The 13,408-nt window shown below is 52.7% G+C and overlaps 6 protein-coding genes across 6 annotated transcripts; 4 read left to right on the forward strand and 2 right to left on the reverse strand.

The window, feature by feature from the left end:
• Nucleotides 1-37: 37 nt before the first annotated feature.
• Nucleotides 38-2,191, reverse strand: G647_04299 (uncharacterized protein; the record flags this gene model as incomplete). The annotated part of the gene is made up of 2 exons (XM_008728643.1): nt 38-1,120; nt 1,175-2,191. The coding sequence occupies 2 exons, from the start codon at nt 2,189-2,191 to the stop codon at nt 38-40; spliced, it is 2,100 nt and encodes a 699-aa protein (XP_008726865.1).
• A 1,035-nt stretch (nt 2,192-3,226) lies between these two features.
• Nucleotides 3,227-3,656, forward strand: G647_04300 (uncharacterized protein; the record flags this gene model as incomplete). The annotated part of the gene is made up of 2 exons (XM_008728644.1): nt 3,227-3,332; nt 3,385-3,656. 2 exons carry the CDS (start codon nt 3,227-3,229, stop codon nt 3,654-3,656), a joined length of 378 nt encoding a protein of 125 aa, XP_008726866.1.
• Nucleotides 3,657-3,934: 278 nt separating this feature from the next.
• G647_04301 (DNA mismatch repair protein msh-2) lies at nt 3,935-6,792 on the reverse strand (the record flags this gene model as incomplete). The annotated part of the gene is made up of 2 exons (XM_008728645.1): nt 3,935-6,718; nt 6,769-6,792. The coding sequence occupies 2 exons, from the start codon at nt 6,790-6,792 to the stop codon at nt 3,935-3,937; spliced, it is 2,808 nt and encodes a 935-aa protein (XP_008726867.1).
• A 780-nt stretch (nt 6,793-7,572) lies between these two features.
• On the forward strand, nt 7,573-8,937 carry G647_04302 (uncharacterized protein; the record flags this gene model as incomplete). Its single annotated transcript, XM_008728646.1, has 2 exons — nt 7,573-7,747; nt 7,799-8,937. 2 exons carry the CDS (start codon nt 7,573-7,575, stop codon nt 8,935-8,937), a joined length of 1,314 nt encoding a protein of 437 aa, XP_008726868.1.
• A 1,267-nt stretch (nt 8,938-10,204) lies between these two features.
• On the forward strand, nt 10,205-12,094 carry G647_04303 (uncharacterized protein; the record flags this gene model as incomplete). Its single annotated transcript, XM_008728647.1, has 2 exons — nt 10,205-11,659; nt 11,732-12,094. 2 exons carry the CDS (start codon nt 10,205-10,207, stop codon nt 12,092-12,094), a joined length of 1,818 nt encoding a protein of 605 aa, XP_008726869.1.
• Nucleotides 12,095-12,521: 427 nt separating this feature from the next.
• Nucleotides 12,522-13,071, forward strand: G647_04304 (uncharacterized protein; the record flags this gene model as incomplete). Its single annotated transcript, XM_008728648.1, has 2 exons — nt 12,522-12,550; nt 12,597-13,071. 2 exons carry the CDS (start codon nt 12,522-12,524, stop codon nt 13,069-13,071), a joined length of 504 nt encoding a protein of 167 aa, XP_008726870.1.
• Nucleotides 13,072-13,408: the final 337 nt, after the last annotated feature.

Below are 13,408 nucleotides of genomic sequence, written 5' to 3' on the forward strand. Positions count from 1 at the left end.
TAACAGCACATTCTCACCGCTGACACCCCCAGACAGACTAGTCCACACCGCTTCCTGGCCAGCTCATACCACTGACTCGGCGGCCCATCTTCCTCACCTCTCGTACCCCGGCTTCAAGGAAATTCTTCACCCTATCCCCACTGAACTGTCGTTCTGGCTTGCGTCGAGACTTGATCACCTTCTCCTTGCCGCCCGAAGCTATGTTGACCAGCTCAACCCGAGATGTCGCACCGTTTGTCGGCGCTGGTGGTGGTAGTCCATGTCCGCTTTCTAATGCGGTAGCACTCAATGAATAGCCGACTTCATCATATCCGGTGATTCTAGTGCTGTAAGAGGGGGGCTGAGGTCGACTCTGCTCTGCAGCTTCACCGACTTTACCAGAGGATGGACGGCTGCTCGGTCCGTCGGGAGAGAGGGCTTGCGACGTCGATCGCTGATGTGCTTCCGCCACTCTTCGAGCCGCGCGCTGTTCGCTCTCCTTCAGTGCTTTGGTTCTTGTCTCGGGGGAGCACTCGAAGTAAGAAGACTTCCGCCTATGCGAAGATTGCTGGACGCTGTTCGCTTTGGGTGCAGGTCCACTTATAATAACATGTCGTCTCTTTGGAATGATTGGGATCAACGACGATAGGTTGCCGGTCGTTTTACTCTTCGTCAAATTACCTTCACCATAGAATGCATTGGATGCATCCGTAATAGCAGTCTCAGCATTGGCGCTAGAGATCCGACTCATTGGGGATGATATAGTGCCAGGAGTATGGGACACAGTCATTGCTAATGGCATCGTCCGCGATGCTGTCAACCCCCTGCCCGCCTCGTTGGTTCCATACGCAAGAGCACCTGCTCGGTGGAGGCTTTGGCGAGATATCCCCATGCTTTTCAGCAAAGGGCCCTCAAAGGCTTCGAAGCTCCTCAGTGCTTCGGAAGTCTTGCAAAATTCCCTCAATTCTTCCAGAGCAGAGTTCATTCGAACCTTCTCACTACTTTCGAACAAACGATCAATCTGCTTCTCATTGGTCTCGGACGGTGATGGAGGGGGTCTCTTGAGCTCTGCCATCCGGAGTCGGTCACACAAGGAAATATATCGACCAGTCCAGTACGCCGTCGGTTCTGCGACGTGCACCTGATTGACTGTTAGTACAGAAGTACAATACCACACCAGACGGAGTCGACTTACGTTCCTAGGGTCATTCTCCTCTTTCTGACTTGGCTCTGAACTGGTGATGCTCCCAATGCTCGTCAAACTTCTTGCCGTTGAGGGCTTACTCTGTTGCCAGTTCTTGTTTGCCAAGGTGGAGTTGATGTACAGCAGCGTACCAGATGAAGATCTTTTCTTGTCCCCTTCGGGGCGGGGAATGTTGGCTGCATCATTCGCGGACGAGTCAAGGATTGGAATCTCTCTGCTCGCCGTGGATCCTTCGGAAGCTGCAGATTGTAGGGGTTTGTATTGTTGATGTGCGTTTCGAAGCCGAGCACGGTTAGCTGCAGCCTCTCGTTGGACTTGTTTCATTAGGTCCATCTCTTCTTTGGTCATCCTGCTTTCACCCAAGGCATCAGCAATGTTCAGCTGGCTGACGTTGTTGTGGTGGTGCTGCGCAGGTGGGAGCGAAACTGATTGGGGCTTCCTTGGTGAAGGCGAGTGGTTCGCGGGACTGAAGCATGAGATGTTTCCTAAAGTCTGCGTCCTGAGCATTGGTGGGCCGATAGGTTGAAGGAGACGTCTCCCGGGCGTCGTGTCGCGGATCGGAGACCGGAAGCTGTTGATCGTCTTTGATTTAGGAAGTGCATTGGAACTTGAGGTCTGCTTGAGCTGGTGAAGGCCCGTATCTGTATCAGGGACATTCAGTGAATGGGTGGAGAGATTGCGAATGTAAAGCTGCTGTCGTGTACCAGAGAGGTCTTGTTGGGCCCGCTGCTGGTATGGGAGAGAATATTCTGAGGGCTGCGATACCTGGAGCTGTGGTCTCCGGTACGACGTGGGTGCGAGACTGGTTCTAGAGTGCCATGATTTTCTGTGATCATGACGGTTCAGAGTAGGGGCCACTGCTGTCGAGTCTCTTTTTCCGGCTCTGGAAACTGTGGGAGTGGCTCGACGAGAGGTGCCAGATACAGGACGGGGTATTGCAGAGACTGAAGACCTGCGGCTTTTAGCACTGATAGAACGAGGGTCAAGTGATATCTGCGTATCAGGCATCGTGCTTCGAGGTATAGGCCTGACACGACGACAAGATGACGGACAATGCTTTGATTCGTGCAAAAGAGAGAGAGAAGGACAAACCGGGTGATGTAGAAGCTGTTCATGATTCGTGCATGAGGAGGAAGGAGCACTGCATCCTTAGTAGCCGGCTCCGTCACATCGATGGTACCTGCTCGGTGTCGTGGAGCTGTGTGGAAGGAGTGACTATCGCAATCAGGGCGATGTCCGAGGTGAACATTGCCATTCTCTCAGAGCTGAGATCGCACCCTGCTTGGTCGCTGCCTCACCCAACAGTCTCCACGCCTATTGCTACGATACTGCTTCATCAGCACAGAATTCCAAGCCCGCACACATCGACTCTCGACAAAAAGATCAATGAGCCATTCCGACGGCGCAAAATCAGATTCGAGCCCCAAGACCCCAGTTTCGAACCCCGAACGCTTCAAAGCCAGACCAGGACGCACCCCTTATACTAGCCAGTTTCTCTTGTAGCGGGAACAATTCTCATGAACTCACGCTACGAGTGACTTTGGTGGTTGTTTTGGCAGGGAACTCCAAACTTGACGACCTGTAATCCGCCTGATGGCGCGACATTTCCTGGGTTCGAGAAATAGGCCACATGTTGAGAGGGTTGTGCATACAGAGTCACCAATTTCGTCAATCAAAATATATATGTCAACCAAAAGGCGAAGTGATGGTGAGGCTAGTAGTGAAGTCCCAACTTTCAGCTGCTTGATTGCAAGGCTTATATAAGGGGGTTCTCTCAGCCTTGCGCAAACCCGCAGTAACGGATTTCGTTTCCGGGGAGGCCAGGAGCACGAAGCGAGCATCATGACGTTATGCGAATGACATCATGCTACGAGCCTCAAGGCTTGCCAATGATGCCATGAACGCAGGTACAAATTCTGTGAGTGGGCGTGGGATATATTTGGCGGGCAACTAACACACTACTCCTAGATCATCTTCTCAGAGAGTCACACGACCTGCCTTCATTCAATAGCTTCGAGTTGAAAGCATACACAGATCACAACCATGTCCGCAGAATACAAAGGCCAAGACCCCATCGACATCGCCAAAGCCGCTGAGCGTGATCTAAGTTCTCAGCAGGCCAAGCAAGGCCACGGAGGAAGTCTGAGCAGTACATTGTGCCCCCGGCATTCGCTTCTGTAACAAGCTAACACCGCTTCCAGCTGATGAATCTGGAATCGACCAAAGCGTAACCAACAAATTCCCCGGCAGCACCGCCGAGTACGGCAGCAAAGTCTCGGGGGCGGGAAACAACCGCGAGATCCCCGTCGAAGAGGGCGGAGACATCCAGAAGAACACCGGTCGGCCAACAAAAGCAGGAGATTTTGACCAGGGAGCGGCTGGAGAAGGCCCGGAGCACCTGAAGAAGCAATACGAGCAGCAGTATGGTGGCAATGACGATGTTCGGGGCAATATCAAGAACGCGGCTTCATAGGGCCTGTGGGCTGAACGCTAGCTGAAGGTGTTGTCCATTCGGATGAGAGTAGGACAACTCTCGTCATATCTGTGCATATGAGCTCAATCGAACTTTTAGAGCATGGCATGGGTCCGGCAAAATTCATTAGAAAAGCAGAACAATTCAGCATCAACCTACCTTCCGAGATTCACTATTGACACAACATCGAATCTTTGCGACCCCGAGTCAGCACAGTGAATGAACTCCCAACACCATGCTTTTGGACACTATGTCAACCCTCACCACTGTCCGGTCTTTTACAGTGTTTGAACAGATTGAAAAAAGGGATTTCCCATCAGCCTTTCATCGTTCTTTACCATTTCCCTCATCAGTTGTAGCTTTTCGTCTTTGCTCATATTTCCTCTTTCCTCGATCTGTTGCTTCCAGTTTTTCAGCATCTCCTTTAACAACTTGTTTGCTTCATCTGCATCCTCCTTCGAGAAGTCCTCCGTCTTCGTTTCTCCGCCTGCACTCGTGAAATCCTCAAGCTCTTCGGCCTTGCGACGTGCCATGTTGATGACTTTCTCCGGGAAGCGGACAAGTTCAGCCACATGGATGCCGAAACTCTGATCACTGATGCCAGGCTCGACTCTGTACAATAATGTGACTTCTCTGCGCTTCTTTGACGAAGGATCGTCGCCACCTGTCATTTTCGTGTCTTGGTCGCCCACAAATGCAACGACGTGAAGATTTTTGACCGCGTTGGGGAACTTGTCGGCCAATGCAGTCAACTCGTGGAAATGCGTGGCGAAACATCCAAATGCACCTATTTGAGCGACGATTTCTTCGCTGATTGCCCAGGCGAGGCCGAACCCGTCGTAAGTACTCGTGCCGCGACCGAGTTCATCGATGATGATCAAGGAATCTTGCGTAGCGCTCTTGAGGATGTTCGCGGTTTCGAGCATCTCGGCCATAAACGTTGAGACACCCTTAAGTTGGGAGTCGGATGCTCCCACACGGGCAAGAATGCAGTCAAATATTGTTAGCTCTGCTTCTGAACAGGGCACGAAGCAGCCGATTTGCGCCATAAGAGCGATACAGCCGATTGTACGGATGTACGTGGATTTCCCACCCATGTTCGGACCTGTAATGATGAGGAACCTTGAGCTGTCCCGCTTGAGTTCGACATCGTTGGTGATGAAGTTGATGTCGTCCTGAGCTTCCATGCAGGGATGGCGTGCTTCTTTTAAGATGGTATCTCCGGTGCCTCGTTCGTGCATTTTCGGGCGAACATATGCTGTTGGAGCATGCACCGATGCATGAGCCAGGCTGACCACCACATCAAGGTGGGCGATAATGGCCGCTAGCTGTTCAATCACCGGAGTATATGACGAAGCCACACCCACGACCTCGGATACGAGTGAATTCTGCTGGTGGTTGTAAGACCCCGAGAGCCGATCATGCTCTCGCCTTAATTCTTGCAAGGTATTTGTCGTAAAAAAGACGCCATTCTTTTGTGTAGAAACTTCCTTGTAGTCCTTCTTGTTTCGTATACATCCAGCTTCGGTGCGGGTGAGCCTGAACACATGACCGTGCACTCTGTGGTTCTCGAGGAAAAGTTTCTTATCAAGTTCTTGATTAAGATCTTTGCCGACTCGTCGATATTCTGCATCCATTGACTGTTTGATTTTGTCGAGTTTGGAGCGGATCACTTTGAGTTTCTCGTCAAATTCGGGTTTGATGATGAACTCGTGGCGGTCGAGGGCATCAAGGTCGACTGTTGTTTCCACCATTTCGGCCAGTTTGCCCAGGAAGCCAGCCAGGTCCTTCAATTTCGAGGTGTACTGCTCATCGAGAGGAATCTGGTATTGCTCGTCGACCACGGTTTCCAGGGTTTCGATGAAGCCTGGAAGCCGGATGACGACTTGATATGCGCGGACTACATCCTCGAGGTTTGCCAGCTTCCGCTGGAACTTCTTGGCCAGGCGGTATAGATCTGGTATTGACCGAAGGTGCTCTTCCTGCATTGTCTGACGGAGTTCGGTGTCTGTGACGAAAGCTTCCACAAGCTGCTGCCTCTTTTCAATTTCTGTTAAGCTCATCAATGGCTGCTTGAGCCACTGGGCTAGCAGGCGGCCTCCGATGGGAGTCTTGCAATGATTGAGCAGACCGAAGAGACTCATGTTTTTCGCCCCATCTCTCGGGCCAGGCATAAGGTTCAGAGCCCTGAGTGCAGCTGCATCAAGCTTCATGTAGCCACCAAGGTCGTGCTGATACAGTCGATATTGGCCGAAGTTGCTGGGATCTGTCATGACACCAAGGTATTTGATCAGCGCTGCTGCACTGCCCATTGCTAGTTTGAGGTCAGTCTGAGGTAGAAGTCCCATGGCGTTCTCGCCCTTCAAAAGCCTAGCCAGGTCTTGCTCAATATCCTTGGTCGCCCAGTCTGAAGCGACTCGCTCGGAGATGGCAATGTTGCATGAATCAGCAATTTGTTTTATCTTCGCCAGCTCGGGATCCTTTTTCTGTAAACTCCCGGCCACGATACATTCTTTGACCCCCAACTGGATGAGGAGGCTCTCAAAGTTGGAATAGAGGTCGTTGTCTAGGAACTCACTGACGCCTAGCTCCCTCACACTAGCATCAGCGAAGCAGACACCAACACTCCTGGCCTCGCCAGCTCTTGCGCTGATCTTGACGGCTAGTATAATCGGTGCGCTGTCGCCCTGGCTGTCCATCCCCGAGCCGAGCTCTTCTTCAACAGCCTGTAAATTGCCAGGACTGGCCTGACGAGCGAGCTTCCACTGTCCTTTGCCGCTTGCCTCCCATATTTCCACTCTCTTGCCCAGTTTGAAGAGCGATTCTCGGAGGAGGTTGCGGAACACTGTCGTGGACATAGTGACACTGGGTAGAGCATTTTCGGAACGACCTAGATTTCTGATGACAGCCGTGGTCTTGTACACAGTCCTTGCGATGAATTCTGCATCTTCACCGTGCGCTGAGTAGTAGTCGGATCGGTCGAGCACACGGATGGTGTTGTTTCCATCGGGTTTTGGTGGCAATGCGCGAAAGGAGCGGATGAAGCCACCCTCGTCGTCGACCTGTCCATCCCGTGAGTAGCTTTCAAATGCAGCCTAAGGGAGAGATGTACCTTGAGTTCTGGTCTCGACGCCATCTTGCCTGCATCGATGTGTGTGACTGGGAACCACGTAGATTGCGTTGCGGTCTCTTCAAGACGACAAGACGCGACCAGGAACACGCGTAAATTGGCCGAACACGAAACAGTCGCGCATAGGCACTCGGCACTCTAAGCTCTGTGGGCTCTAGTTAGGCACCCAGTCAATCATCGTACTCCCCAGTCGCGGCCTGAGCGAGTCTGACAGGCATCCCCACATCCTAAATTACTCTCCTCCCGGATGACGACTCCGAAGCCTTCAGGGCCGAAAGCCAATACATCATCCACCGCTATCACATCACAAGCCCAACGGCCAAGATCAGCGGCCACCTGTCGCACCCTTAGGCTGGTCTCTTGAATGGCAGCCCAAACTGGGTTTCAGACATGATTTGTTCCTGCCTCTGCTCATCATGCTTGGAAGCTCTCGCTTCGACGCCTGTGATGGGCTGCCTTGCGCAGAAGCTGGCCTTCTGCTCATGTGTTTCCTACCGCTGACTCCAGCACAAGCCTTCTCCCCCAGCGCCTGCATGTTGACCGTTGACCAAGGCACCTTCCTCTAGCACATCAGGCGCCATGAAGAAGTTGCCTGCTTCTTCGTCATCCTTTCCCTCGGTGTCTCTTTTTCACCCTTCATCTATTCCACATCGTCACAGGGCTGGCCCGCCACGGATTGCTTTATTGCCCTATTATTGTTATCGTTGTATCGGGTGCCCATCACGAGCTCAACTCCGCCCACGATCACTTGCTTCAAGCAGTCGCAAGACCTTCTGCACCATGCCGATGAGAGGTTTCAGGACCAAGCACAAGTCGTCAGCCATGGAAACGGTCGAACAAAAGCCCAATGCCAGCCCGGCTGAAGCCCAAGCTCGCCAGGAAGCCAACTTCGCTGACATTGAATCTCGATTGCCCAAACGTTATAGAAGGACTGAAATGGGCTTGATTGACAAGGGCACCGGTATGGCATGTTCAGCCCTCTGAAGGCGAGTCTATTGACATTTCCTAGCAGCTCTTTTGGGTTCGAAGAATCCTTTTGGCAAGAAGGCGACTGCCAAGGACAACGTCGTCTGGCTTCTGGACAACACTGCCTACCGCCCTGTCAAGCCCGGAAGAGACGATGCTCAGCCGTGGGAGGCCGAATTCGTTGCCTGCTTCTTCCACAAAGGGCGCAAGGACATTTCGAAACAAGTTAGTGCCATTGCGGACATTATAGGCCTGGACGGCAAGACTGGGAGTAATGAAGGGGCCAGGAAGAGGATTGAAGAACGTCTCAGACCCTTCATCATGGCTATTGCTCCCGCTCGCACCGTCGACATCAGCATTCCCTGTCCCACTCCAAACGGAACCCCTCACAAACGCTTACTCGGGCCCTCGAACGCCAATGGTATCAGTAGCCAGAGTTTGCTCACCGGCGGTGCTGATGATGCCGACGGAAAGACAGTCATCTGCACCAGCGAAGGGAATGTATTCCCCGACCTGAAAGGGGACACCCGTTTCGCAGGACCTGAAGGCTGGGGCGTTATCTCCGACATTGACACCATCAAGGTAACCATGACCACGGCTCCAACCGGTATCTTGCAATCCACGTTTGCCGATGTACCCGTGACGACGTCTGGAATGGAAGAGTTCTACAAGGTCCTGGACGAGTCGCTGAAAAAGCCCGCTTGGTTCTACTTGTCAGCTTCTCCCTACAACCTCTATCCATTCCTGCGTGAGTTCCTTGACAAACACTACCCTCCAGGGACTATGATCCTGAGAGACGCCTCGTGGATGAACTTTGCTGGCCTGCTGCAGTCACTTACCCTGGGTGTCGAATCATACAAGACCGACCGTATCGAAAAGATCCACACCTGGCTACCACGACGCCACTTTATCTGCATTGGTGACTCCACACAGTCGGACCCGGAAGCCTACGCTGATATCTACGCCAAATATCCGGACTGGATCAAAGCGATCTACATCCGTAAGGTCACTGACGCTCCTCACATGGAGAACAAAAACAAGCCTCAACGATTCAGGGATGCCTTCAAGGACGTCCCGGACAATGTTTGGAGGGTGTTTGTCGATCCGAAAGAGCTAGCAGACCACGTCAAACACGTCGCCGGCGTTGCACATGCAGGCATGCTAGGCAACATGCTGAGTATGTAGTGCCAGACTGAGCATGATAAGAGGCCGTCACGATCGCCCTCAAAGCAAAATCTACGTACTCCGCAGCCCGGTACACCCACAGGAGCCAGAACCCCACGGTCGTCGAGCCCTATACCCAAGGATCGAGGTCAAGTTGGCAGAGACGTTGTGAGTGCGCCGGCGAGTCCAGCTGTCAAGAAGGCCAATTCAAAGTGAGTGTGGGAAGAGAGCACACGACGGAGTTGAAATCCTCCGACAGAGCAATGGGTTGGAAGCTCGCAGGTGGAACTTTGGGATGAACACGGGAAGATTGTTGGAGTGGTTGCATTGTTAGCCGTGTGGAAACAACACAGATGTTCATGTCTTGACGAGTGACAGCGTTCATAGCACCTAAATAATGTCCGAACAACGATGAATCCGAACTTTGCCTCGGAACCTGTGTGACAGTCAAGGCCATGGTCGATGCTTGACAGACCCATGCCACGTGTAGGTAGGCGAATGCAACGTCGGACTCCGCGAATGCTGAGTCCAAAGACATTTTGTCGGTGGTTGATGTGTGTCACAGGTATTGTCTGTCTCCGTTTTTCCTGTCAGGCGTACTCGTTGCTGAGAGATGGGACCAGCGGAGTTCTCGAGGACTCGATCACCCCCCTCCACGGTTGCATCTGCGATGCAATCCAACGAGGTCACATTCTTCACGAAATAGATGGGTAGGCCTGACAAGAAATGGCCATCATGACTGCGAGGAGATAGGATGCATCGGAAGCCTGGCACATCGCCGCGTCTCGCCACTCCACCACCTCGCAGCGACTTCAGGCTAGGCATGATGGTAGGCCACAGGAGGCCAATCCCCCGTGCCCCCAGGCAAACCGGCTCCACTGACGGGCATGGAGGCGTTTGCTTGAGCAAAAGCTTGTGATGCTTGTGCTCGAACGCGTCCTTTGAACGACCGCGATTGGAAGACGGCCTTCCACACCCGAACTGCTCCTCTTCTTCCATCTGCATTGTGCATTGTCGTCATCGCCAGCGCTCTGTCCGCAGTGGGCAGAATGGCTGTACCGTGTATCCCACTCCGCGACCTGAGGTGGTATCGATCGCCATCGCCAGCTGTTACTCTTATGCCGATTTAATATCGCATGTGCCCAAGGGTTTGGGCTTTCCGTTGAGTATCTGCCAGTTTCCTTCCTTCTCGCTATATTGCTCCCTGCCTAGCTCCTAGAACAAGTACCTGTTCAATCTCACTGATAGGCTAGCTTGACCGCGTCTATCGTCACCTGCGGTGACCTCGATGTCTGCTACAGATACTAAGGAAGGCACTGGTGCCAGCAAGCCTACAACAGCGACATCCTTCATCAGCCCATCGCAGCGAAAGCTCTACGACCCAGCCGTCACATTCGAGGAATATGTGCATTATGCGCAGCGAACGAGGGAAGAAGAGAAGATCCAGCAGAACATTCCCATCGAAGATGGCATACTCCAACAAGTCTTTCGGAGGAAATCTCATGTCACTGATGGGCCAATGCCAGTGCCCTACAGTGGCGTCAATACTGCGGAAAAGGGCCCAGACAAGGATGGACACCCTGCCAACGGAGAAGACCCTCAACCCCGGCGCAGAAGCACTCTGTCCCGCCGCTCCGTCATCACAGACGAGGAATGGCGGAACGCTTCTCGCGCCTTGAGGACTGCCAGCTGGGGAGCCGGCTTCTATCTTATCACTACGGACATCCTCGGGCCTTATGGGGTCGGTTTCGCGCTGGGCACACTCGGATGGGGCCCTGGCGTTGCTCTTTATACAGTTTTTGCTTTTATGGCCGGTTACTCTGGCTATCTCCTGTGGCAAGTCTACCTTGGCCTCGACAGCTATGAGTATCCCCTGCGCAACTACGGCGACTTGGCCTATCGCACCATGGGCACAGTTCCACGCTACGTCGTCAACATCCTACAGTCGATCCAACTACTCCTCATCTGTGGACAAGTCATCATTCAGAACGGGCAGGGAATATCCCAGACCAGCAGGTTCCGGCTTTGCTATGTCGTCTGCGTCATTCTCTTCGTCATTGCTGGCTTCTTCATAGGGCAAGTCCGCACACTGAGGAACTTTGGTATCTTCTCCATGATCGCCGTAGGCATCAATCTCCTGGTCATTTTCATCTCGATGGGCGTAATGGCTCATTCGCCGCCCAACTATTCCATATCCGTGCTCGGCTCTGCGGGCTCTGCAGTGAATCCCGAGAGCATAACACCAGACGCCAGTGGGGTCTATCCACCGATCATCCACTACGGCGGCATGCCAGACAGCGGGAATTTCGTGGGCGCCATCAACGGCTTGATGAGCGGAGTCTTTGCTTATGGCGGGGCGCAACTCTTCGTCGAGATCATGGCGGAGATGCGTCGTCCTTGGGACTTCATCAAGGCCATGTGGTCGGCTCAGTTCTTCATCTACGCTGTTTATCTCATCTACGGATGCTACGTTTATCACTTCCAGGGCCAGTACTCTTTCACCATATCATACATGGGCTTGTCGCCCTATGGGTTCCAAGCAGCGTGTGATATGCTTGTTATGGTGTCCGGACTGATTGCGGCGGGCTTGTATGGCAACATTGGTATCAAAGTGCTGTACAACCAAGTGTTGCAGGAGTTGTTTGGTGCGCCTCCATTGACGACCAGGGGCGGCAAGTACCTATTTGCTTCGATTGTGCCAATCTATTGGAGTATTGCCTTTGTGGTTGCTGCTGCTATTCCGGTGAGCTTCTCCTCATTCAAAGCCCCTGCCCAGGTGTGCTCTGGTGTCGTTCCAGCTGACGCCAGATTCAAGGACTATTTCGGCTTCGTCTCCGTCATCGCGGCGTTCTGTATCGTCCAATTCTCTTACTCATTCCCCCCGATAATCCACCTCGCCTACACCGTGCAGAGGAATTCCATGGAACCCAACTCCGGCTTCAACCCTACGACGGGGCAAACTACGAGCGCTCACCGCCGCCTTCGCACCAGGCTATGGAAGGGATTCTGGGCAGATAAATGGTACATCAACGTGTGGCATGTCATCCACGCGGGTGGAGCCCTAGCGACGGCTGGTTTTGGAGCGTATGCGGCGATCCAAGGCATGATCGAGGCTTTCAAGATCCCACAAGTTAATAGCTTTACGTGTAGGAGTCCGTTGGATTTGTCCACTGCATAAGGATCGAGGGATGGAGGTTCTTGTGTTGAGGGCACCTGGCAAGAACCGTCAGTGAAGCGGTCGGGGCTGTTCTGAGGTGAGTCGGGTAGATTGCTAATGAGAAGGTATGTCAACATGCTGCATATCACAGAGCTTCGCAGCCAGTCGAGATGGAACAACGGTCCTGGAGTCAGAAGGTAGGACATGAAGACAAAATCTCAGACACTGCAATGCCGCGAAGACTCGGTAGTTGTTTCCATCATCCTTACGATCTAGCGCTTGGACTCAGCAAGAGCAGGAATGGTTTGGAAAGAGCCACTTGAGTCGTCCATCTACTCAGCTATCCCTGCATCTACTATACACAAGGAATACCTCCATATCATACTTTTGCCTGGCGTTTCATCTTTGTATCTTTCTCAGCCGGTTTTTCTCTGAGTTGTCACCAGCCATGCCTCTTCATCCAGCCATGCTTTCAAGGTTAGCCATCGCTTCGAAAATGCCACCTCTCTCGCTGACTTTGCAGCCTCGGTGTCAAAAAGAAACCGGACGCCCCGAATCTCCCATCCGCTGATAAGCCGTTCGAACAATTCTTGTGGCTTCTCAAGCATCAAGTGGTCTTGCTCGTACCCGATTTCAAGGACGGCGCATTCAAAGACAAGATCACCTGGAAGACCAAGCTAGTCGACTGCTTTGACATCCTGGTCCACTCCCCCCTGCTAGACAAACATGAAAAGGGAATGCTCTTGGAGATCATCGACGGTATCGAAAGGTTGGCCGACGAACATAGAACTCCCGGCAGGAAGATGACCTGTGAAGAGATGTGTGTGAAGCACAGAGATACGTTCGCGGGATTCTTCATGATGGTTCAACTCGATCGCGCAGTCAACGGCATGGATGTCATCTCGCAGGAACTGAGAAAGGGAGTGCTGGCCAATCTTTCCTTCGAGGGACAATGCAAGGATTTCGGTAGACTCGCGGTCATTGAAGAAGAGACATAGGACCAGCGACTGAGGCGGACAAGCCAAAGAACGACAACAATGGCAACCGCGCAAAGATCAAGGACAGTTATGCGGCTCTCCGTGAAGGCGCCCCAGCTTTATGCTTTCTCTGATACCCAACTACAAGTCACGAATAGGGCAATCAATAACCATGCGTCAAACAGGTTTCCCAGGCCCATTCACTCCTGACAACAAAGATGCCAGCCGACTGTGGCGATTGAGTATTTCAGCAAGCCTCTTCGCGTATTCCCTTCTGATCTATCACGCTCAGGACTCTGGTTTCTGGGTTGAGTAGCCCCCGACTGTGCTCCATGCTTAGTTTTGTCCCAGTCAGTCA

Source organism: Cladophialophora carrionii (genome assembly GCF_000365165.1).
Source record: "Cladophialophora carrionii CBS 160.54 unplaced genomic scaffold supercont1.3, whole genome shotgun sequence".
NCBI classification, from domain to species: domain Eukaryota; kingdom Fungi; phylum Ascomycota; class Eurotiomycetes; order Chaetothyriales; family Herpotrichiellaceae; genus Cladophialophora; species Cladophialophora carrionii.